At 57.9% G+C, this 24,535-nt stretch overlaps 1 protein-coding gene across 4 annotated transcripts in view; it reads right to left on the bottom strand.

Moving 5' to 3' along the window:
- Positions 1-24,535, bottom strand: part of DPYSL5 (dihydropyrimidinase like 5) — a 117,890-nt gene that overhangs the window by 41,871 nt on the left and 51,484 nt on the right. For all 4 annotated transcript variants that reach the window (XM_030555045.1, XM_030555047.1, XM_030555044.1 and 1 more), the window contains exons 3-7: positions 15,921-16,079; positions 13,668-13,847; positions 13,184-13,252; positions 6,288-6,332; positions 3,161-3,236 (exon numbers count right to left, since the gene is read on the bottom strand). In XM_030555045.1, the coding sequence (XP_030410905.1) occupies positions 3,161-3,236; positions 6,288-6,332; positions 13,184-13,252; positions 13,668-13,847; positions 15,921-16,079 (529 nt within the window). The remainder of the gene's footprint in view (positions 1-3,160; positions 3,237-6,287; positions 6,333-13,183; positions 13,253-13,667; positions 13,848-15,920; positions 16,080-24,535) is intronic.

Consider the following 24,535-nt stretch of genomic DNA (forward strand, 5'->3'; position numbering starts at 1 on the left):
GCGAACCTCCTGCCAGAGGAATTGCTCGTGAGAGGGTTCCCCGAAGAGGGACGGGGAGGGCGGGAGGGAGGGAGGGGCGAAACAAATTGAAGGCGGTATCCAAATTCCACCGTGCGTAGGACCCAACGGTCTGAGGTTAATTGGGCCCACGCAGGGAGGAAGGAGGAAAGGCGGTTGGAGAACTGAAGAGGATCCTGGGAGAGGACTGGTGCTCTGCTCCCAGGCACACCTTCAAAAGTTCGATTTTGGTCCCGGTGATGGTTTGGCAGGAGCGTTATTCTGACCCCCTTGGGAACCCGATTGTCTCCTGCTGTTCCCATGACCACGCCTCCTGCTAAAGTCTTGTTGTGGCCTGGGCGGGGGATAAGGGCGCTGAGGCTGGGTACAGAAGGACCGTCGTTGGGTTTGCGGAGTATGCATCCCAAGGAAACGCATGATGACGCAATTGTCTTTGAGACTCTGGAGTCTAGGGTCTGTTTTCTCAGAGAAAAGGCCCTGTCCCTCAAACGGAAGGTCCTGAATAGTGTGTTGCAGTTCGGGAGGTAGACCCGAGACCTGCAACCACGATATTCTCCTCATTGTAATGCCCGAGGCGACGGTTCTGGCCGCTGAATCAGCAGCATCGAGCGAGGCCCGCAGGGAAGTCTGTGCCACTTTCTTCCCCTCCTCCAGAAGGGCTAGGAATTCTGGGCAAGAGTCCTGTGGGACTAGTTCAGCGAATTGACCCACCGACTGCCAGGTCTTATAATTGTATCTGCTGAGTAGGGCCTGTTGGTTAGCCACTCGCAGTTGGAGGCCTCCAGCGGAGTAGACTTTACGCCCCAATAGATCCATCCTTCTAGCCTCCCGCGATTTTGGGGCAGGAGCTTGCTGGCCATGGCGCTCTCTCACATTTACAGATTGAACGACCAGAGAGCATGGAGGAGGATGGATATATAAATATTCGTACCCTTTAGAGGGTACCATGTATTTCCTTTCCATGTCTCTGGCCGCAGGAGGGATAGACGCCGGAGATTGCCAAATGGTGTCTGCTTTGGCTTGGACAGAATGGATGAATGGCAGAGCCACGCGAGTTGGTGTATCTGCCGACAATATGTCTATGACCGGGTTTTCCACCTCCGGGACCTACTCCACCTGGAGGTTGATATTTAAGGCAACTCACCTTAGAAGGTCCTGATGGGCTCGGAGGTCAATTGGGGGAGGGCCCGATGAGGTGGTACCAGCCACTGCCTCGTCTGGTGATGAGGAGGAAGACAGGCCCGGCACGACTGGATCATGCAATGACTCCTGTTCTTGAGGAACATCAGGGTCCGGGAACACCTGAGGGTCCGGCGCCAGAGCTGAGTCGTCTATACCCGCTGGAGGAGGGTGGCTAACAGTGGCCTCTGGTGCACGGTGTTCCGACGGGGTGGAACGAGATGGTACTGTAGGCTCACCTTGGGCCTGATGATATGCCCAAGGCATCCAGAAGGACCACTGAGGCGCTTGTTACGTACCCTGAGCCTCCTGAAGGAGACGGCTCTGCGGTTCTGAGTCCCCATACATGGTGCTGTCAGCGTGTGAAGACTCAGATGAGTGCCGTGATGGCCATGGCGGAGCAGAGTGCACGTGAGGAGGGGCCCTGTGCGCAGGGTACCGTACGTCGTGCCGTGCTGGAGAGCGGTACCGGGAGTCGTACCGGTGCTGAGAGGTTGACCGGGACCTGCGACCAGCATGGTGCCGGGAAGTCGACCGGGATCGTGAAGCTTGGTGGTGAGAGTGGCTGCGGCGCGAACGGTGCAGGGAGCTGGACCGCCGTCGGGAGTACCGGTCCAGAGAGCGGGATCTTGAGTGGTGCCGCGAGTACGACCGGTGCCGAGAAGGGGACCGGCACCGGGACTGCGAGTGGCGCCTGGACCGGGACTGGCGGCGAGATCGGGAGTGCTGGCGAGACCTCGACCTCGAGTGGTGCCTGCCTGTGGCGTCGATGGAAGGTGGCCTGACCAGGGCGGCTTCCCTGCTGACGCAACAACCAGCACCGGCAGTGCCGGGCGTTGAGGGAGGGTGAGCTCCATTAGAGCAATGAGTTCCCTCGCCGTCGAAAAGGTCTCTGGCGTGGTGGGAACGAGAAGCTCTACCGAGGCACGTGCCGGGGAGCTGTCACGCGCCGGACTCGACGGCTCTTGCATGGCCGGAATCAACGGTGCCGAGATTGCCAGTGCCGCAGCAGTTGTTGGTGCTGGGCGACTTGGTCTTGGCTGATGCTCTGACTGCGGCGCAGGTATTGGAGCCGCAGGAGCCTTGGCCTTCTTGGCACGCGGGGAGAGGGAGCAGTGCCGGGCTGTCTTATGTGCCGGTGACGGCTGGTGCCGGGGCGTCTTGGCGGTGCCGATGAGGCACTTCTCCCCGGCGCGGACTGTGCGGCACTCGGTGCTGAGGCTGGAGGAGTGAGGGCCACCTCCATTAGGAGCTGCTTAAGGCGAAAGTCTCGCTCCTTTTTTGTCCATGGCTTAAATGATTTGCAAATCCGGCACTTATCTGTGAGATGGGATTCCCCCAGGCACTTTAGGCAGGAGTCGTGGGGGTCTCCCGTTGGCATCGGCCGGTGGCAGGCTGAGCACGGTTTGAAGCCCGGTGAACCAGGCATGGGCCTGGGCACCGCGAGAGGGGAAGGGGCTAATCCCCAACCCTCTAAGTATATACACTAACTACGTTAACAAAGGTATAAACTACAACTATAACTATACAACTATATACACAGTAAGTACTAGAATGGTGAACAGCTAGGGAAGTGGAGATCAGCTAAGCTGCGCTCCACTGTTCCAGTGACCGACACGGGCGGTAAGAAGGAACTGAGGAGCAGACGGGTCGGCAGGGGTATATATCCAGTGCCATAGCAGCGCCAGGCCAGGGGGTGCCCCGCCGACCCACCAGGTGTTGCTAGGCTAAAAATCTTCCGACGAACGTGCACGCGGCGCGCGCACACCTAATTGGAATGGATATGAGCAAGCACTTGAAGAAGAACAAGACGCTGTGGGCACCCGGCTACGGCCCAGCCCTGTGGATACTTCCATTAAGACAATGATGCGTGGCCAGCCTGGCTCCCCCCGAAACGCGGCCCGATGCCAGGCCGAGGCTGCTGAACGGAGTTGCCCGGGCCAAGTGCAGCGCCCAGCCTTACCTTGCATCTTAGCGGCAGCCACGACGTCGCCGGCAGACATGCTGGATACATTGACCAGGTAGACGGGGCAGTGAGTCTGAGAGGGACAGGGTAGGTCTCAGCACCGGCTCAGCCTGCCCGGTCCAGGCGCCCCCAGCAAGTGCGCACCGCCCCCCGCATGCCCGCCTGGCTCACACCGAGGGCTCCAGGCCTTGGGCAGGTAAGAGCCCAGCTCACCTCTGCCCCTGCACCCCCCAGCAGAGCACAGCAATCCCTCGGGGCAGGGGCGCTGCCCGGGGAGCCATGCAGGGGGCACGCAGTGCTGGGAGCCGCCATGGCCCTGGGCCCACAGACCACATCACCAAGGGCTCCAGGGACGGACAGGCCGCGTCCAGGGGGCGGCCGGGGCTCCAGGGACGGACAGGCCGCTTCCAGGGGGCGGTCGGGGGGGGCCAGGGCTCCTGGGATGGACAGGCCACGTCCAGGGGTGGCCAGGGGGCTGGGGCTCCAGGGACGGACAGGCCGCGTCCAGGGGGCAGCCTGTGGGCCGGGGCTCCAGGGACAGACAGGCAGCGTCCAGGGGGCGGCCGGGGGGCTGGGGCTCCAGGGACGGACAGGCTGCGTCCAGGGAGTGGCCGGGGGGCCGGGGCTCCAGGGACAGACAGGCCGCATCCAGGGGGCTTGGGCTCTTATCGTGCCCAGCTCAGGAGTGCTCTGTCTGTGTGAAAGACTCGGGGCAGGGAGCTCTGGCCATGCCCAGCCTGGGGGCACTGTGTGTGTGTGTGTGTGTGTGTGTGTGTGTGTGTGTGTGTGTGTGTGTGTGTGTGTGTGTGTGTGTGTAGACTCAGGCGGGGGAGCTGGGGGCTCTGACCATGCCCAGCCTGGGGGCGCTGTGCGTGGGGTTTGGAAGACTCGGGCTGGGGGCTCTGACTATGCCCAGCTTGGGGGTGCTATGTGTGTGTGTGCATGACGAAGTGGGACTGTTCTTAATGTTTCCCCTGAATACTGTGTGGGTGCCTCAGTTCCTGGCTGACCCTCTGTCACCTGGCAACTAATGGCCTGGGCCCTTCCCTCCTGCAAGGGGATGCTAAAGGTGTGGGAGAACAGAGCTCAGGTGACCTCCTGGCCCAGGAAAGGAACTCAGCAGAGGAGGAGAGGCTGGAGGGGTTTTCAGTTTGGGAGCTCAAACTCATAGACTTTCAGGTCAGAAGGGATCACTATGATCATCTAGTCTGACCCCCTGCACAATGCAGGCCACAGAATTTCACCCATCCACTTCTGTAACAAACTCCTAACCTATGTCTGAGTTATTGAAGTCCTCAAATTGTGGTTTGAAGACCTCAAGCTGCAGAGAATCCTTCAGTAAGTGACTCATGCCCCATGCTGCAGAGGAAGGCGAAAAACCTCCAGGGCCTCTGCCAATCTGCCCTGGAGGAAAATTCCTTCCGGACCCCAAATAAGGCGATCAGTTAAACCCTGAGCATGTGGATAAGACTCACCAGCCAGCACCCAGGAAAGAATTCTCCATAGTAACTCAGATCCCACCTCATCTAACATCCCATCACAGACCACTGGGCATACTTATCTGCTGATAATCAAAGATCAATTGCCAAAATCAGGCTATCCCATCATACCATCCCTTCCATAAACTTATCAAGCTTAGTCTTGAAGCCAGATATGTCTTTTGCCCCCACTACTCCCCTTGGAAGGCTGTTCCAGAACTTCACTTCTCTGATGGTTAGAAACCTTCATCTAATTTCAAGTCTAAACTTCCTGATAGCCAGTTTATATCCATTTGTTCTTGTATCCACATTGGTACTGAGCTTAAATAATTCCTCTCCCTCCTTGGTATTTATTCCTCTGATGTATTTATAGAGAGCAATCATATCCCCCTTCAGCCTTCTTTTGTTAGGCTAAACAAGCCAAGCTCTTGGAGTCTCCTTTCATAAGGCAGGTTTTCCATTCCTCAGATCATCGTAGTAGCCCTTCTCTGAACCTGTTCCAGTTTGAATTCATCCTTCTTAAACATGGGAGACCAGAACTGCATACACTATTCCAGATGAGGTCTCACCAGTGCCTTGTGCAATGGTACTAACACCTGCTTATCTCTGCTGGAAATACCTCGCCTGATGCATTCCAAGACTGCATTAACTTTCTTAACGGCCATATCACATTGGCGGCTCACAGTCATCCTGTGATCAACCAATACTCCGAGGTCCTTCTCCTCCTCTGTTACTTCCAACTGATGCCTCCCCAGCTTATAACAATAATTCTTGTTATTAATCCCTAAATCCATGACCTTTGCACTTTTCACTATTAAATTTCATCCTATTACTATTACTCCAGTTTACAAGGTCATCCAGGTCTTCCTGTATGATATCCCAGTCCTTCTCTGTATTGGCAATACCTCCCAGCTTTGTGTCATCCGCAAACTTTATTAGCACATTCCCACTTTTTGTGCCAAGGTCAGTCATAAAAAGATTAAATAAGATTGGTCCCAAAACCGATCCCTGAGGAACTCCACTAGTACCCTCCTTCCAGCCTGACAGTTCACCTTTCAGTACGACCCGTTGTAGTCTCTCCTTTAACCAGTTCCTTATCCACCTTTCAATTTTCATATTGATCCCCATCTGGCTGGGGACGAGGAGTGAGGGCAGACGTGGGGTTCTGCCTCACTGGGCCCCAGAATGGACTCGGCCAAGGGGTCCGGTTCTTTGTACCTACAAGCTCTGTTTTGGGCCTTGTTCCTGTCATCAAATAAACCTCTGTTTTACTGGCTGGCTGAGAGTCACATCTGACTGCAAAGTGGGGGTGCAGGACCCTGTGGCTTCCCCAGGACCCCGCCTGGGCAGACTCACTGTGGGAAGCGCACGGAGGGGCAGAGGATGCTGAATGCTCCAAGGAGAGACCCAGGAGGTGAAGCCGTGTGAGCTTCTTGCCCTGAAAAAGTCTGCTCCAAGGGAGAGGAGGCTCCCCAAAGTCCTGCCTGGCTTGGTGGGGAGCAGTTCCAGAGCATCGCCCAGGGACTCTGTGACAGTGCGCGCGCATGTGGGGAGACTCGGGCGGGGGGCTGGGGACTCTGACCATGCCCAGCCTGGGGGCGCTGTGTGTGCATGTGTCAGGTCCTGGGGCAGCTGGGGGCACTCACCCGGTTGGCGATGGTGATCACACGGTGCGTGGCTTCAGCCTCCAGCTGGGGACAGAAAAGTTGGTGACACTCTTCTAAGTGCAGACCACCCCGACAGCCCCACCTCTGGGGGATCTGCACGGCCCCTCATCCAGAGAACCCTGCACTGTGGCTCCCAGGGCCTGGAGACCATTCCCCCAAAGCTGGCCCCGGAGCTTGGTGTGATGGGGAATTGCCCCTCTCTCGTGAGGAGCCTACACGGCCCCCTGTCGGTGCAGTTCCCAAACAAACAGCCTGTCCCACGGCCGGAGGGCCTGGCTTCCTGCTCAGCCCCCAGCAAAGGAGGCAGCAACCCGCTGGGCTGGGCTCACCCAAGGGCGAGTGTTCAGCGGACAGGCAGGCTAGATGCCTGCCCAGCCAGGCGATGGCTGGACCGTGGAGCTGCTGGAGGGATCCAGAGGCTCAGTGCCCAGCTGGGCGCTCACCCCCAGGGCGGGGAGGGGCAGGGCAGTTTGTAGGGCAGGGACAGAGCACAAGGGTGGGAAGGCAAAGGAGCAGGATGGCCATTCCCGCCGGCTGCTGGGAGGGGGCTGGGGCAGCCAATGCTCCCCACCATGTGGCTGGGAGGGGGGCTGGGGTGGAGAACCCCCTGGCCAGTGCTCACTGAGCCATGCTGCAGCTCATGGTGTGATGCAGTAGGGACTGTCTGTGTGGGGAGTGGGAGAGCAGGGGAGGACTTTAGGGGATGGACGATGCCAGAGCCTGTAACCTGAGCTAGGTAAGGGAGGGGAAAGGTCAACACCTTTGCCCGGGAAGGGGGACAAGGAAGGGAGTGGCAGGAGGGAAGCAGTTTGAGTTTGGGCTTGGGGCTGTGTGGGCGGAATTCAGGGTATCCTAGCTAGGATCCAAGCACCCTGAAAGCCCAGAAGGACTCGGTGGAGGGGTCCTGACTGTGCCTGCAAGCTCTGCTGTAACCGGTGTTCCTGTTGTCCAATAAACCTTCTGTTTTACTGGCTGGCTAAGAGTCACTGTGGGTCCCAGGAAGAGGGATGCAGGGCTGGACTCCCCCACACTCCATGACAACTGGTGGCAGCGGCGGGACATACTGCACCCCGTGGACGGCGCTTCCTGCAGTAAGTGACTGGGGAACAGTAAAACAAAGGGGTGATTAACCCCTGGGAGTGTGTGCCCAGTGAGAAGGACTTTGCAGTAACAGGGTCCCCCGGGGGATTGCAGCGAGCGGTCCCAGGGGTGAAGGAGTCTGCAGCTCGACCCTGGCAGAGAGGTGGTGACCTCACGAAGGGCTGGTGCACTAGGGGTCCCCCTGGAAACCGTGGGGAGCGGCGAGCACCCCGGCCTGTGAGTGGCCAGCAGGAAGATGTATGCCAAGTGGCGCAAGTGCAACCTGCTGGAGCTGTGCAAGCAAAGGGGGCTGCGCCAGGGGAGGCTCACCAAGGACCAGCTGATTGCCCAGCTGGAGCAGGGAGACCGCATGAATGAACGGAGCCCTGTCTCTGAGGGAAGCAGCCGAGCAGATGCAGCGCAGGCACCAGTGTCTGTCCCCGCTGGGAGTGGTCAGCCAGCGGACGAGGGCTTCCCGAGACCCCCCCTTCCTAGGCGTAGGGGAAGGGCGGGGAGGAGCCCAGTGTATACCGAGGGCACCATGACCCCCCCGGCCAGCAGGGGATCCGCCCAGCGAAGCTCACCCCCCTGCAGGGGATCCTCCCGGCAACGCTCGGCATCCGTGGAGCGGAGGCGGCTGGAATATGAAAGGAAGCTGAGACGGGAGGAGCTCGAGTTAAAGAGGCGAGAGCTGGAGGAGAAGGCGAAACAGCGTGAACATGAGGAGAACCAGCGTAAACATGAGGAGAACCAGCGTAAACATGAGCGGGAGGAGAAGAAGAAACAGCGTAAACATGAGCTGGACCTGGCCCAGCTGAGGAGCAGTGAGGCCCCAGCTACGGTGAGTGAGGGGGGACCCAAGCCTACAAAGAGCTTTGATAAGCACTTGCTGCCCCGGCGTAAGGAGGGGGAGGACATAGATACCTTCCTGACGGCCTTTGAGAATGCCTGCGAGCTGCACAGGGTTGACCCTGCAGACAGGATCGCAGTTCTCACCCCCTTACTGGACTCCGCAGCCGTGGAGGTGTACAGCCGACTGAAAGGGGCGGAGGCAGGGGACTACGAACTGTTCAAACAGGCCCTGCTCCGAGAGTTTGGGCTGACTCCTGAGATGTACCGGAAAAAGTTCCGGAGCCAGCGTAAAACCCGTGAGGTCACATACCTACAACTGGTCAACCGGGCGCAGGGGTATGCCCGCAAGTGGACAGCTGGGGCCCAAACTAAAGAGGACCTGCTTGACCTATTCATACTGGAGCACCTGTACGAGCAGTGCCCGTCCGACCTGAGGCTGTGGTTGATGGACCAGAAGCCGGAGAACCAGAAGCATGCAGGCCAGCTGGCCGACCAATTTGTGGACAGTCAGGCAGGGGATGGCAGGGAGGAGTCTCGAAGGAGCAGGCCTGCCTCAACGCAGAGAGAGAGTCATCATGGGACCTCCCAAAGGGGGCCTATGGAGAACCCCCCCAAAAGGGGAACATCCAGCGGCAGGTCCCTCCGACCCACTCAAGGGGACCCACGAGATATGGGCTGCTATCGCTGTGGCCAACGAGGTCACATACGGGCCCAGTGCCCCAAGCTCAGGGACAGACCAAGCAGACCCAACCCGCAGAGGGTGGGCTGGGTAAAAACCCAATCGGAGGAGGGGCTACATTCCCAGGAAAGGGGGGTTGGCAACATACCACCTGTGGATGCTCCAGGTTCCGGGTTTTTGGTTTACCGGGTGGGCGCGGGGCTTCCCCTCCGGAAAGAGTGCATTGTTTCCCTGGAAGTGGATGGGAGGAAGGTCACTGGGTACTGGGACACGGGCGCAGAGGTGACGCTGGCCCGGCCCGAGGTGGTGGCCTCAGATCGGATGGTGCCCGACACCTACCTGACCCTGATGGGCGTGGGCGGGACCCCATTCAAGGTACCCGTGGCAAGGGTACACCTGAAATGGGGGGCCAAGGAGGGCCCCAAGGATGTGGGGGTACACCAAATTTGCCCACTGACGTGTTAATGGGAGGGGACCTTGAGGACTGGCCTAGTAACACCCAGAGTGCCCTGGTCGTGACTCGTAGTCAGAGTCGGCAAATGGCACTGCTCCCCGACAACGGGGAAGGTACTCGACCTGAGGTGCAGGACCCTAACTCAGGGAGCGGGGAACGCCCAGGGGCACGGTGCAGAGAGGCTGCGGCCTCAGACCCAGCCAGCAAGAGAGAGCCGGTCCCCATTCCTGTCCCAGCTGCTGAGTTCCAGGCCGAGTTGCAGAAAGATCCCTCCTTGCGGAAGCACAGGGACCGGGCTGACCTTAGTGCGGTACAGACCATGAGGAGAGGTTGCAAGGAGAGGTTCCTGTGGGAGAAGGGGTTCCTGTACCGAGAATGGGCTCCCCCAGGGGAAGTAGAGTCATGGGGGATCAGGAGGCAGCTGGTGGTTCCCCAGAAGTTCTGTCACAAGCTGTTGTACCTGGCCCGACATCCCTCTCGCAGGGCACCAGGGAATCCGGCACACCAGGCAGAGGCTGCTACAGAACTTTTACTGGCCTGGGGTCTTTACCCATGTCCGACAGTACTGCCAATCCTGTGACCCCTGCCAGAGGGTGGGGAAGGCCCGGGACAAGGGGAAAGCGGCTTTGAGGCCTTTACCCATCATAGAAAAACCTTTCCAGAAGGTGGCCATGGACATAGTGGGACCCCTCAGCAAGACGACCCGGTCAGGGAAGAAATACATCCTAGTGGTGGTGGATTTTGCCACTCGCTACCCCGAGGCGGTGGCCTTGTCCTCTATCGAAGCAGACACAGTGGCAGATGCGCTGCTGACAATTTTCAGCCGGGTGGGGTTCCCCAAGGAGGTCTTAACGGACCAGGGGTCCAACTTCATGTCGGCCCTGCTCCGGTCCTTATGGCAGAAATGTGGGGTCCAGCACAACTGGGCCTCAGCGTATCACCCCCAGTCCAACGGGCTGGTAGAAAGGTTCAACGGGACGCTGAAGACGATGCTAAAAACATTCATGAACCAGCATCCGCAAGATTGGGACAAGCACTTACCTCACCTGCTGTTTGCGTACAGGGAGGTACCCCAGGAATCTACCGGGTTTTCACCTTTCGAACTGTTGTATGGAAGGCGGGTAAGGGGGCCCCTAGACCTGATGAGGGACGAATGGGAGGGGAAGGCCGCTCCCGAGGGAGAGTCAGTGGTGGAGTATGTCCTGACCTTCCGGGAAAGACTGGCCGAGCTCATGGGCCTGGCCAGGGAGAATCTGGCCCGAGCCCAGAGGAGGCAGAAGGTCTGGTATGACCGCACAGCACGAGCCCGTGCCTTCGCCACCGGGGATCAGGTGATGGTTCTTATCCCCGTGAGGAGAAACAAACTCCAGGCTGCCTGGGAAGGGCCCTTCAAGGTTATCAAGCAACTGAATGAGGCAAACTATGTGGTGGAGCTGTCAAACCGGGCACATCACCGTCGGGTGTACAATGTGAACATGATGAAACCATACTATGACAGGGGGAATGTGGTGTTGGCCGTGTGTGGACATTGGGAGGGGCAGGGAGATGACCCCTTAGTAGATCTATTCCCTGGGACCAAAGCGGGTTCCCCCCTGGAGGCGATTCCCCTCTCTGATCAGCTGACCCCGGGCCAGCACGCTGAGATCAGAGGGGTGCTGCATCTATACCGACAGCTGTTTTCCAACCAGCCTGGACGCACTAATTTGACTGTCCACCGGGTGGAGACCGGGTCACATGCCCCTATAAGATGCTCCCCTTTTCGGGTCACTGGTAAAACTGCCCAGGATCTTGAAAGAGAGGTCAGGGACATGCTGGCTTTGGGGGTGATCCAGCTGTCTTCCAGCCCTTGGGCCTCGCCAGTGGTGCTGGTCCCCAAGAAGGATGGGTCAATCCGGTTCTGTGTGGACTATCGAAAGCTCAATGCCATCACCGTATCTGATGCCTACCCTATGCCCAGGCCTGACGAGCTCCTAGACAAGCTGGGAGGTGCTCGGTACCTCACCACTATGGATCTTACCAAAGGCTACTGGCAAGTGCCGCTGGACGCAGATGCCAGGCTGAAATCGGCCTTTATCACCCCTCTGGGGCTCTATGAGTTTCTGACCCTGCCCTTCGGCCTCAAGGGATCGCCGGCCACCTTCCAGCGCCTGGTGGATCAGCTACTGAGGGGGATGGAGAATTTTGCCGTGGCATATATTGACGACATCTGCGTCTTCAGCCAGACCTGGGAGGACCACATGTCCCAGGTTAAACAAGTCCTAGACCGACTCCGAAAGGCTGGGTTAACAGTAAAGGCTGAGAAGTGCAAGGTGGGGATGGCTGAAGTATCTTACCTGGGCCATCGGGTGGGGAGCGGCTGCCTGAAGCCGGAACCAGCCAAGGTGGAGGTGATCAGAGACTGGCCTGCTCCCCAAACCAAAAAGCAGGTCCAGGCCTTTATTGGGATGGCGGGGTACTATCGAAGGTTCGTGCCCCACTTTAGTGCCATAGCCGGCCCCATCACTGAACTGTGCAAAAAGGGGAAGCCCGACAAGGTGATCTGGACTGAGCAGTGCCAGGAGGCTTTCCGGGCATTGAAGGAGGCTCTGGTTAGTGGCCCAGTTCTGGCAAACCCAGATTTTGACAAACCCTTTATGGTGTTCACTGATGCCTCAGACACGGGACTGGGGGCAGTGTTAATGCAGGAGGATGAAAAGGGGGAGAGACACCCCATCGTGTACCAGAGTAAGAAGCTGCTACCGCGGGAACAAAGCTACGCGGCCATCGAGAAGGAATGCCTGGCCATGGCGTGGGCCCTTAAGAAACTAGAGCCATATCTCTTTGGGCGACACTTCACTGTGTACACCAACCACTCTCCCCTGACCTGGCTGCACCAGATGAAAGGAGCAAACGCCAAGCTCCTGAGGTGGAGCCTGCTCCTGCAGGACTATGACATGGACGTGGTCCATGTGAAGGGAAGTGCCAACCTGACAGCGGATGCGTTGTCCCGGAGAGGGGACCCTGAACTTCCCCAGGTCACTGGGCAGAGTGACCCCGCTCAGTTCAGTCTCGAAGGGGGGAGAGATGTGATGCAGTAGGGACTGTCTGTGTGGGGAGTGGGAGAGCAGGGGAGGACTTTAGGGGATGGACGATGCCAGGGCCTGTAACCTGAGCTAGGTAAGGGAGGGGAAAGGTCAACACCTTTGCCCGGGAAGGGGAACAAAGGAAGGGAGTGGCAGGAGGGAAGCAGTTTGAGTTTGGGCTTGGGGCTGTGTGGGCGGAATTCAGGGTATCCTAGCTAGGATCCAAGCACCCTGAAAGCCCAGAAGGACTCGGTGGAGGGGTCCTGACTGTGCCTGCAAGCTCTGCTGTAACCTGTGTTCCTGTTGTCCAATAAACCTTCTGTTTTACTGGCTGGCTGAGAGTCACTGTGGGTCCCAGGAAGAGGGGTGCAGGGCCAGACACTGAGCCGTGCTGCAGCTCATGGACATAGCTCGTCCAGGCACAGGAGGGGTGGGCCGCCAGGGCCCGCTACCAGAAGTGGTGTGGCTGGAACGGTACCACATGGGGCCACGTTAGCTGGAGCGTCCCAGGCCGTGGGGAGCCTGCGCTCGGGTGGCCTTTGGGCTAGCGCGCCTGGCACACTCCATGGCAGCGCCCAGTGGGAGCTGAGCGCTGAGGGGTGGCTGGGAGAGCGGAGAGCTGCCAGCAAACCCAGAAGGGCTGGTCTAGCCAGGATGGGGCCCCAGGGGGAGCAATGGGAACCCCTAGCTAAGGGTCCTGCCTGCTGCCTCCCACAGAGAGGGCAGGGGAGCCCAGATCAGGCCTCACCTCCTCCGGTCGGCTGATCTCGATTCCCTCTGGTCCCGTGATGCCCAAATCCAGTGCCTCCTTCGCACCCTGGGTGGGAACAGGGAGTTAGTGAGAAGGGCCCAGGCCAGTCTGAGTGGGCACAGACTGCCTTGAACCACAGCCCCCACCCCCACCCCAACAATGCCCTACCTGGCCCCACAGGCAGCCTGGGCTGCTTTCAGACAACGGGGGGCTGGCTGGGAGCTGGCTCCCCTATGCCTGGCAGGACTGTTATGGGCAGCCCCATGCTAGCTGGGCTCTCCACCACATTCATCTGGTCCCTGGGCTGCCCGGCTCTCCAACCGTCCCTGCTGCACGGCTTCCTCGCGGGGGGGACCTGCCCCCGGGTGAAGGGCTCTGCCTGTCCCAGGTACATTTCTCAGCACGAGCTCACCAAGAGCCCCCAGCTCTCCAGCCCCAATCCTCGGTGGCATCTGCCCCGACGCAGCCCACGTATGCTCACCTCTGCCACCAGCTCCCCGTTCTCAGCGTGCACCCGGGCAATGGCGCCAATGTCCTTGCAGGCGAGGAAGACTTGGTAGAGCTCGCTGTCCCGCAGCATGTACAGGTCCTTGTAGGTCATGAACATCTGGAAGGAGTTCACCCCCTTCTCCCGCACCAGGCTCTCCATCTCCGACTTCACCTGCCGGGTGAAGGATAGGCATGGCCAGGCCAGCGCCTGTGCCGTGGGGCTGGGCATGCTCCCACAGGACTGGGCCCCCACATGCAGAGCACAACCCATCCCTCCACATGCCCCCTAGCAAGATGAAGTGTGCCACCAGGCTAGGGGGGCCAGACACTGGCCGCGCCCGGGCCCAGTGCCAGCAGCTGCCACAGGAGGACCTAGGGTGTGCGGGAGAGCCAGTCGTATGCAGACTGGCACACAGACAAACCAACCAACTCAGGCCCAGCGCCAGCAGCAAGCCGCTCCAGCAGCTGCCACAGGAGGACATCGGGCAGTGGTTCTCAACCAGGGCCTGGGGTTCCCTAGGGGGCCTCGAGCAGGTTTCATGGGGGCCTCCAAGCAGGGCCAGCATTAGATTCGCTGGGGCCCAGGGCAGAAAGCTGAAGCCCAGGGCCCTGAGCCCCCCTACCTGGGGCTGAAGCCGAAGCCTGAGCAACGTAGCTTCATGGGGGCCACTGTGGCATGGGGCCCCAGGCAACTGCCCTGTTTGGTACCCCCTAATGCCAGCCCTGGGTTTTATATACAGAAAACCAGCTGTTGTGGCACAGGGGGGGCGTGGAGTTTTTATAGCATGTTAGGGAGGCCTCAGAAAGAAAAGGGTTGAGAACCTCTGACCTAGGGCATGTCAGCGCGGGCCCCGGCCTGGGCGGGGCAGCAGGAGCCCTGGGCTTGTGATCGCAAGTGCAGAACCGCTGGGGCCCTGAGCAGCAGCCCAGGGGACAGGTCTGCCCCCCGAGAACCCTATGCTCCCATACTGGGGGAGCTGCGGCTGGGGCACCCCCAGCTGGGGCTGGCATATCGGCAATGCCCGTGAGCACTGTGCTAGCTACCTAGGGGCAGAGAGGGAGGCGCAGTGACAGAGCAGCTGAGAGCTATGGCTGGAGAAGGTCCTAAACAGGAAGGCCCAGCGCTGGGGCAGCCCTGGCATGCAGCCTGCTCTGGGGCAGAGGGAAACAGACTGCACCTCAAGCCCAGCTCATGCAAAGGCCCATGGGAGATCCAGCAGCCACCCAGCACAGAGGGGCAGACGAAGGACTGGGAATCTGGGGCTGGAGGGAGCTGGCGAAGGCCAGGCTGCAGCCTGGCAGCACCAACATGTGGGCGCATGGTTCTACCTCAGGTCCAGGGCTCACTGGGTCACTCCATGCTGGGCATTCCCAGACTCCACTGACGCCAGGAGCACATGGGGCCTGGGGTCAGCGTCCTGCCGCCTGTGCCGGGGCCAGCAGGGTGTGGAGAGCACAGCGTACACTTGCGACGCTGGGGCCGGCTGAGCAGCCCATGGCTGCTGCGTTAGCGTCTGCTGCTGGGTGAGGTTAGCAGCGGGTACAGACAGCTCAGAGCAGAGCCAGGGCTGGAGGAGGGGCAGGGGGTGCATACAAAACAACCCACACAGCAGGCTGGTCAGGGCGGCAGGCAGCACTGGCTCCGGCAGCTGTTCTCCTCGCTCAGGGCCTCACTTGCTCATACACCTTGGCACACCCTCCCACGGGGTCTGGGACTCCCCAGCCGGCCCTGCACACCCTCCCCCAGTGGCATCGGGGGCACTGCAGCCCCCTTGCTGTTAGGCAGGGTCCTGGCAGAGGAGCTGCTCACCTTGGGACTGCCAGGGGGTCGCTCTGGCCCTGGGACACATGCCACAGCTCAGGCCTGGGCTGTCCCAGCTCGTGGCCACCCCATGAACCAGCCTCTGTCCAAATGCATTGGTCCATCCGGAAGTTATCCCCAGCCCAGCTCTGCAGAGCCAGCAGCCACTGCCACAGTGCCCGTCCCCAGCGGGGGATCTCGGTGGGGCAGTCGCGAGGCAGCCGGGGTCCCGTGCCAACTGGAGGAAAGAACTCAGCCGTTTGGAGTAAGCCCCTGGGCATGTTTTCAGGGTTCCCGTCACTGTGAACGGCTGGCCAGGAGCTGCCAGTGCAATGCAGACAGTAACAGGGATGGGACAGAAGGGGAGGTGCAGGCATGCAGCACAAGCCCCTGCAGCCTGGCCACTGGCCCCTCCCCAGCCCAAGCACCAGGGTCCCTGCTTACCTTGGGGGCCCACCAGGTGATGCCCATGTGCAGGGCGTAGTCACAGCAGACCTTGGGGTCGGCCAGGCTCCGGCACTTCTCGTAGGCGTCCAGGAGGGAGGTCTCCCTGTCAGGCAGCACGTGGCCAATGACCATGGTCGTCCCTCCGACCAGAGCAGCCTGTGGGGGACAGGAGAGGGACTTCTGAGTCACGCTGGTCAGAGCGGCAGGGCGTTTAACATTGGGCTGAGCAATGGGCATTGTCCTGCCCTCGGCAAACCCGGCTGGGCCCCAGGTCGCAGCCTGTGGCTCTGTGGGGCTTGTTTGATCACCTGCTCGCCCTGATCCGGGCACTGCTCTGGGGAGAGGCAGTGCGAAGGTGCTCAGACACCCAGGTGATGGGCATGGGGTCAATGGCCAGACAGGAGGGAAGGAAAAACGAGTTTTTTCAAGGACCTACAGTAAGTGGCTCTGGTTGTTCTGTCTTGTCCTATGAATTTAGGCACATCTATAGCCCCCAGCACTGCAGTACCTGAGCATCGCTCAGTCTGCAATGTCTTTCTCCTCACAGCCCCTGTGCGGCAGGGTAGGGCAGGGCCTGGACAGCTGGGGATTGAATCCTGCTCTCCTGAGTTATAGGCTAGTGCCTTACCCAGGAGTGGGTCTGTCTCTGCAACGCAGCAGGGGGTTCTGGCTAGTCAGCCCAGCGAGGGGCCAGCCTGCTGCTCCCATTTCAGCCAGGACAGGGCCAAGCAAGCTGGAGCAGGCCACAGGCACTGGCTGAAGCCCAGGCAGAGTGTGGAACGCTGCCCCCCCCTCCCCCCACACACACACAAGCATGGCCAGGCCAGGAGGTGTCATCTGGCTGGCTCCCTGCACAGTTAGAGGTAGGGGCTGCAAAGATGGTCCCAGAGCAGCTGGACTCCCTGTCATAACCATACAGCTAAGGGTACCATAAAATCCCTCCCTTACCTGTAAGGGGTTAAGAAACTCAAATAACCTGTTTGGCACCTAACCAAAAGGACCAATAAGGGAAGAAGATCCTTTCAAATCTGTGGGGGGAGGTTTCTGTGCTCTCTTTCTTTGTGTTCTCTCTCGGACAGAGTGGGACCAGGGCAGGAAAAAACATCTCCTAAAACCCTACCTGAAATAAGCATCCAAGCTTACAAAAATAGTAAGTAATAGCAAGGAAACGTGTTAGGTTATCTTTTGTTTTAGCTTGTGAATTTTCCCTATACTAAGAGGGAGGTTTATTCCTGTTTTTTTGTAACTTTGAAATTTTGCCTAGAGGGGAATCCTCTGTGTTTTAAATCTTATTACCCTGTAAAATTACCTTCCATCCTGATTTTACAGAGGTGCTTCTTTTACTTGTTTCTTTATAATAAAGTTGAAGGAAAAGACCCAGGTAGGGGCCATCGAATTGTGGAGGTGGCTACGTAGGTGGTGTCGGAGAGAAGGCTTTGGATTCTTCGACCATGGGATGGTGTTCCAAGGAGGAGGAGAAGTGCTAGGCAGAGACGGGCTCCACCTAACGAAGAGCAGGAAGAGCATCTCTGCAAGCAGGCTGGCTAGCCTAGTGAGGAGAGCTTTAAACTAGGTTCACCGGGGGAAGGAGACCAAAGCCCTGAGGTAAGTGGGGAAATGGGATATTGGGAGGAAGCACAAGCAGGAAAGTGCAAGAGTGGAGGCCTCATGATTCATAATGAGAAAGCAGGGCAATCGGCTAGTTATCTTAGGTGCCTGTACATGAATGCAAGAAGCCTGGGAAACAAACAGGAAGAATTGGCAGTCCTGGCATAGTCAAGGAACTATGATGTGATTGGAATAACTGAGACTTGGTTGGGTAACTCACATGACTGGAGTACTGTCCTGGATGGGTATGAACGGTTCAGGAAGGACAGGCACGGGCGAAAAGGTGGAGGAGTTGCACCGTATGTAAAACAGCAGTATGATTATTCAGAGCTCAAGTATGAAACTGCAGAAAAGCCTGCGGAGAGTCTTTGGGTTAAAGTTTAGAGGTCAGAGCAACAAGGGTGATGTCATGGTGGGCATGTGCTATAGACTCCAGACCAGGGGGATGAGGTGGATGAGGCTTTCTTCAGACAACTAACAGAAGTTTCCAGATTGCAGATCCTGGTTCTCATGCAGGACTTCAGTCACCCTGATATCTGCTGGGAGAGCAATGCAGCGGTGCACAGACAATCCGGGAAGTTTTTGGAGAGTGCTGGGGACAACTTCCTGGTGCAAGTGCTGGAGAAACGAACTAGGGGCTGTGTTCCTCTTGACCTGCTGCTCACAAACAGAGAAGAGTTAGTAGAGGAAGAAGAAGTGGGTGGCAACCTGGGCAGCAGTGACCATGAGATGGTCGAGTTCAGGATCCTGACAACAGGAAGAAAGGAGAGCAACAGAAAACGGACTTCAGAAAAGCAGACTGACTCCCTCAGGGAACTGAAGGGCAGGATCCCCTGGGAGGCTGATATGAGGGGGCAAGGAGTCCAGGAGGGCTGGCAGTATTTTTAAAAAGCCTTACTGAGGGCAGAGGAACAAGCCAACCCGATGTGCAGAAATAATAGCAAATATGGCAGGCGACCAGCTTGGCTTAACAATGAAATCTTTGGTGAGCATAAGCACAAAAAGGAAGCTTACAAGAAGTGGAAACTTGGACAGATGACTAGGGAGGAGTATAAAAATATTGCTTGAGCACACAGGGGTGTAATCAGGAAGGCCAAGGCACAATTGGAGTTCCAGCTAGCAAGGGATGTGAAGGATAACAAGAAGGGTTTCTACAGGTATGTTAGCAACAAGATGACGGCCAGGGGAAGTGTGGGACCCTTACTGAATGGGGGAGACAACAGTGACAGGTGATGTGGAAAAAGCTAATATACTCAATGCTTTTTTTGCCTTGGTTTTCACAGACAAGGTCAGCTCCCAGACTGCTGCACTGGGCAGCCCAGTGTGGGGAGGAGACGAGCAGCCCTCAGTGCTGAAAGACCAGGTTCGGGACTATTTAGAAAAGCTGGACGTGCACAAGTCCATGGGGCCAGATGCACTTCATCCGAGGGTGCTGAGGGAGTTGGTTGATGTGATTGCAGAGCCATTGGCCATGATCTTTGAAACTCGTGGTGATTGGGGGAGGTCCCGGATGATTGGAAAAAGGCAAATATAATGCCTGGCTTTAAAAAAGGGAAAAAGGAGAATCCGGGGAACTACAGGCCAGTCAGCCTTACCTCAGTCCCTGGAAAAATCATGGAGCAGGTCCTCAAGGAATCCATTGTGAAGCACTTGGAGGAGAGGAAGGTGATCAGGAAGAGTCAACATGGATTCACCAAGGGCAAGTCATGTTTGACCAACCTGATTGCCTTCTATGATGAGATAACTGGCTCTGTGAATATGGGGGAAGCAGTGGACATGATGTATCTTGATTTTTGCAAAGGGTTTGATACGGTCTCCCACAGAATTCTTGCCAGCAAGTTAAAAAAGTATGGATTGAATGAATGGACTGTAAGGTGGATAGAAAGCTGGCTAGATCGTCAGGCTCAATGGGTAGTGATCAACAGCTCGATGTCTAGTTGGCAGCTGGTATCAAGCGGAGTGTCCCAGGGGTCGGTCCCGGGGCCAGTTTTGTTCAATGGCTTTTGTTCATTAATGATCTGAACAATGGGCTGGATTGCACCCTCAGCAAGTTCGCGGATGATACTAAGCTGCGGGGGAGAGTTAGATGCTGGAGGGTAGGGAGAGGGTCCAGAATGACCTAGACAAATTGCAGGACTGGGCCAAAAGAAACCTGATGAGGTTCAACAAGGACAAAGTGCAGAGTCCTGCACTTAGGATAGAAGAATCCCATGCACCGCTACAGGCTAGGGACCATCTGGCTAAGCAGCAGTTCTGCAGAAAAGGACCTGGGGATTACACTGGACGAGAAGCTGGATATTAGTCAACAGTGTGCCCTTGTTGCCAAGGTTAACGGCATTTTGGGCTGTATTAGTAGGAGCATTGCCAGCAGATCGAGGGAAGTGATTATTCCCCTGTATTTGGCACTGGTGAGGCCACATCTTGAGTAATGCATCCAGTCTTGGTCCCCTCACTACAAAAAGGATGTGGACAAATTGGAGAGAGTCCAGCGGAGGGCAACAAAAAGGATTAGGGGGCTGAGGCACATGACTTATGAGGAGAGGCTGAAAGAACTGGGCTTGTTTAGTCTGCAGAAGAGAAGAGTGAGGGAGGATTTGATAGTAGCCTTCTGTGACGTTATCGATATAAACTGGGACCATATAGAACATGAACTGGGACCATATAGAACATGGGTTGCAACCAAGGTTCTGCAGTGGCACCAAATCTTATGTAAATGGGTTCATATAAGGTGTCCAAGACCAAGTTATGAGTTACGGATTATGATTATGCTGTCTGTATATCTGTACCATTTTGTAGTTGAAGTTATGAATATTGGCTGTATACTGTCTATATTTCAAACTTGTGCTGTGTTACTGGGAGAGATCCCAGACAAGTGGGTGTTAGCTCTGCTTAGCCTGCTTGATGGCCCATTAAGGACCATCAGCTACACAACTGACCCATTTAGAGGAGGCAGATATCGCCTTGTGACTCAGCAGGGTGTGCAGAAACTGGCCCATGTGACTGCAAACTCCATTTTGCTGTAATTTTCCACAGTAAGAACAAAGAAGTGTTCTTACACCTGGAAGTGCCTATATAAGGCTGATGCCTCATCTCCATCTTGTCTTCAGTCCTGCTTCTGACCTCTGGAGGGACTTTGCTACAAGCTGAAGCTCTGCACAAAGGACTGAATGACCCATCCCAGCGGGGGATATTCTCCAGAGACTTGATTTGAACCTGCAGTTTACTCCATCACTGCTACAAGCCTGAACTAAGAACTTTGCCATTACTGTATGTAATTGATTCCATTTAACCAATTCTAGCTCTCATCTCTACCTTTTTCCCTTTATGAATAAACCTTTAGATTTTAGATTCTAAAGGATTGGCAACAGCGTGATTTGTGGGTAAGATCTAATGTGTATATTGACCTGGGTCTGGAGCTTGGCCCTTTGGGATCGAGAGAACCTTTTCTTTTACTGGGGTGCTGGTTTTCATAACCATTCATCCCCAGGACGAGTGGGACTGGTGGTGACACTGGGAGACTGGAGTGTCTAAGGAAATTGCTTGTGTGACTTGTGGTTAGCCAGTGGGGTGAAACCGAAGTCATTTTTGTCTGGCTGGTTTGGTTTGCCTTAGAGGTGGGAAAACCCCAGCCTAGGGCTGTAATTGCCCTGTTTGAGCAATTGGTCCTGAATTGGCACTCTCAGTTGGGTCCCACCAGAACCGCATCGTCACACCTTCAACTACCCGAAGGGAGGTTCTCCACAGAGGATGGAGCTCAGCTGTTCTCAGTGGTGGCAGATGACAGAACAAGGAGCAATGGTCTCAAGTTGCACTGGAGGAGGTTTAGGTTGGATATTAGGAAACACTATTTCACTAGGAGGGTGGTGAAGCACTGGAATGGGTTCCCTAGGGAGGTGATGGAATCTTCTTCCTTAGAGGTTTTTAAGGCTCATCTTGACAAAGCCCTGGCTGGGATGATTTAGTTGGGGTTGGTCCTGCTTTGAGCAGGGGGTCGGACTAGATGACCTTCTGAGGTCTCTTCCAATCCTCATATTCTATAACAAACCTGCTCCCAGCTGCTAAGAGGCCCAGTGGGCCATGGAGTAAGCCTTCCACAGGAACTGGGAGCCGCCACACCTGTCGGCCACGTGCGCCCAGCTAGCAGAAGCCCACACGCATGGCACAGGCAGTTTGTGCTCCAGCAGCACCAGGGAAGTCACGGGGAGGGGAGGGAGTGAACCTCCAGACAGTTTCCCATTGCCACTCCCAGGAAGCGCCAGGCCTAAGTCCTGAGCAAAACACCCTGAACGTGTGTGCACATGCACACATACAGAGACACCCTCACTCATCTCAGCAGCCCCAATGCACAGGCACCGAGTCCCCCACCTCCCTGGTATCCAACACCAGCCTCACCCTGCTAGTCTACAAACCCCCCACCAGCAGCACCCTCCCCTAAGCCTGCAGGCAGTGCACTACACGTCACCACCTGAAGGAAGCCCCCTGGTTCACAGGCCAGAACCCTGCCTAGCCAGCTCAGCCTGGCCCAGAACCGCTGGTGCAGCCAGGCCTGGCACTCAGGCTCTGGTGGCTGGCAGGCTGGGGAGGGAGCCCAGAGGAGGCCCTGCCACCAGCTCCCTCTCCTGCCCAGGGCGCTCTGCTGCTTGTCACGGGGGCGGGGGGAAAGGGGACCAGTCCATGTAGGGCTTTCAGGTCAGAACCAAGTCTGTCACCTCCCCGGGGATGGCAGCTGGGGCAGTTCCGGGGCACCAGTACCAGGCGCTGCTCATGATGCTCCACAGCCGGCTGGAGCTTCAGCTTGCCAATGGATTCGCCTGCCCTCGCCCTGTCCAGAGGGAGGCAGGCTGGCTTGGAGCCCCAGCTCAGGGTGATGGACACACCCCACTGGGCGGGTGCACATGGAAAGAGCCCTCCTGCCCTGCAGGCGGGGGGGGGGAGACCTCACCGTGCCCCCCATTGGGAGGGAGCAATGAAGGGCCCCTGCCTGCCCCTGCCCCACACAGCACCATTGTGGGGCTCTGCTCCAAACCCCACCACAGTCTGGCCAGCGTGCCCAGCAGCCCGACTGCGAATGGCGTCACTGCAGGTCAGTCAAGGCTGGAGGTGGTGGAGGGACTTTGGAACCAGCCAAATCAGGGGAACAGGCACCACATGGGAAGAGGGAAGCCAGTGCTGCCAAATGCAGTCATGCCCACCGGAGGGGACCCTGGGAACAGCTCAGCCACCTTCCTGGGTCCCACCTGCCACATGGGGAGGGCCAGGGAACCTCAGGCCCTGCATGGTTGCTGGAGCAGCGAACAGGTGCCAGGCAGGGCATGGACCAGGAACAACATTGGTACAGGCCCAAAGCACTGCCCGGCTCCCACTCCAAGGACTGAGGAATACACACACACAATCTGCTCAGAGAGAAGGGGCTGCACCCTTCCTCCCCGTGCCATGTGTGCTCCCTACAGCCCCACCCTGCTGCCACCCTGTGCCTGAGCCACGGCCCCAAGCAGTGCGGGGGCAGCGGGGGGCAGAGCAGCAGGGGCCTGGCTCCCTGCCCATCTCCTCCCAGATGGCTCCCTGCAACTTATTCTCTTGGGCAGGCGGACGATTCACCAGGGCAGGCCCCCGCCTGGGTCTGTCTGCCAGCTAGTGCCAGACCCCGTGGGTCACCGCATGCCTCCCTCCTTGTGCATCACTCCCTGCCCCCCAGCACCATTCCCACACCCTCAGCTTCTGTCCCAAGGCCTCTGCATGCCCGGGATCCCCTTGCAGCCACAGCGGAGCAGCCCCCTACTCCCCAGTGACATCAGAGACCCCTCATGTCTGCTCCTCCCAGCCCCAGCCTCGCAGTGTTGTATGCGGAGATCCTCCTCCACTGACTAGCAGCACTGTCCCCACCCCCAGCCAGGCTGCACGGACACCAGCTGAGCATGCACAGACAGCCCCAGGGGCCAGGAACAGGGACTACAGCCCCCCCAGCCTTGCCCAAGCCCAGCAGGGCTGTGTCTCTGCTCAGCTGTAGCAGGCAGGTGAGCCGAGCGCCATGTCGATCCGGCAGGGTGGGCAGTGAGTTCCTGATGAGTGTGCCTGGAAGACCCACCCTGCCCTGGGGCTTAGCAGGGGGACAGGCCCTATCGCTTTCTGAGGCCCCCACCCCACGGGATATGCCCAGGGAGGCAGGGCTAGAACCAACGTAAGGACCCGCATCCGAGCTGAGGGGCACTGGCAGAGCTGGGAGGGAACCCAGGAAGGGCATAGCAGGTGTCCGTTAGCCCTATGCCCATTAGCTGTGGCACCCATTAGCCTGATGCCCTGGTGCCCGTTAGTGCCTGGCACCCATTAGCCCAATGCCTTGTTCCCTATTAACCGAGCACCTTGGCACCTGTTAGCCCACACCCCTGGTGCCCAGTACCCATTTGGTCAAGTGTCTGCTAGCCCGATACCCTGGCACCTGATACCCATTAGCCTATCACCTGGTGCTTAGGGGAACAGCACATGGGGGGACTGTCTGGGGCCTGTCCCGTGGGCACAGCAGGAGGCTTTGCATGCATGTGTGATGGGCCGGGGGAGAATCCTGCCCAGCCCACTCCTCACCCATAGTTCAGCTCCCAAACGCCTAGCTGTGTCCTCGCCCAGCCCTGCACTAATCCCCAAAGCTCCCCGGCTGATCTTGAGCTGCTTGGCTGGCGCTGGTAGGTCTCAGGGAGGCAGGAGAAAGAGATCAACCCAGGGCACCACTCAGCCAAGGGACAGCGGGGGTCTGAGCTGCAATCCCTTGTTCCCAAGGTCCTCCCAGGGTGCTGGGGCGCCCTGCGGGTGGAAAGGGCCACCTCTCATATGAGATGTTCGCTAAGGCTGCCTGCTCCTGGGTAGTTCGCTCACCCCTGGCAGGCTGTGCTGCACTGTGCCCTGGGCACATTCCACCCATGCAGCTCTCCCGCCTCCCTGTGTCCCTCCACAGGTCCAACAAGATCTGCCGTCTTCCACCTCCCGTAAGGTGGGAAGCGCCCAACGGCGAG

The sequence above is a fragment of the Gopherus evgoodei genome, chromosome 3 (assembly GCF_007399415.2).
Source record: "Gopherus evgoodei ecotype Sinaloan lineage chromosome 3, rGopEvg1_v1.p, whole genome shotgun sequence".
In the NCBI taxonomy this organism is placed as follows: Eukaryota; Metazoa; Chordata; order Testudines; family Testudinidae; genus Gopherus; species Gopherus evgoodei.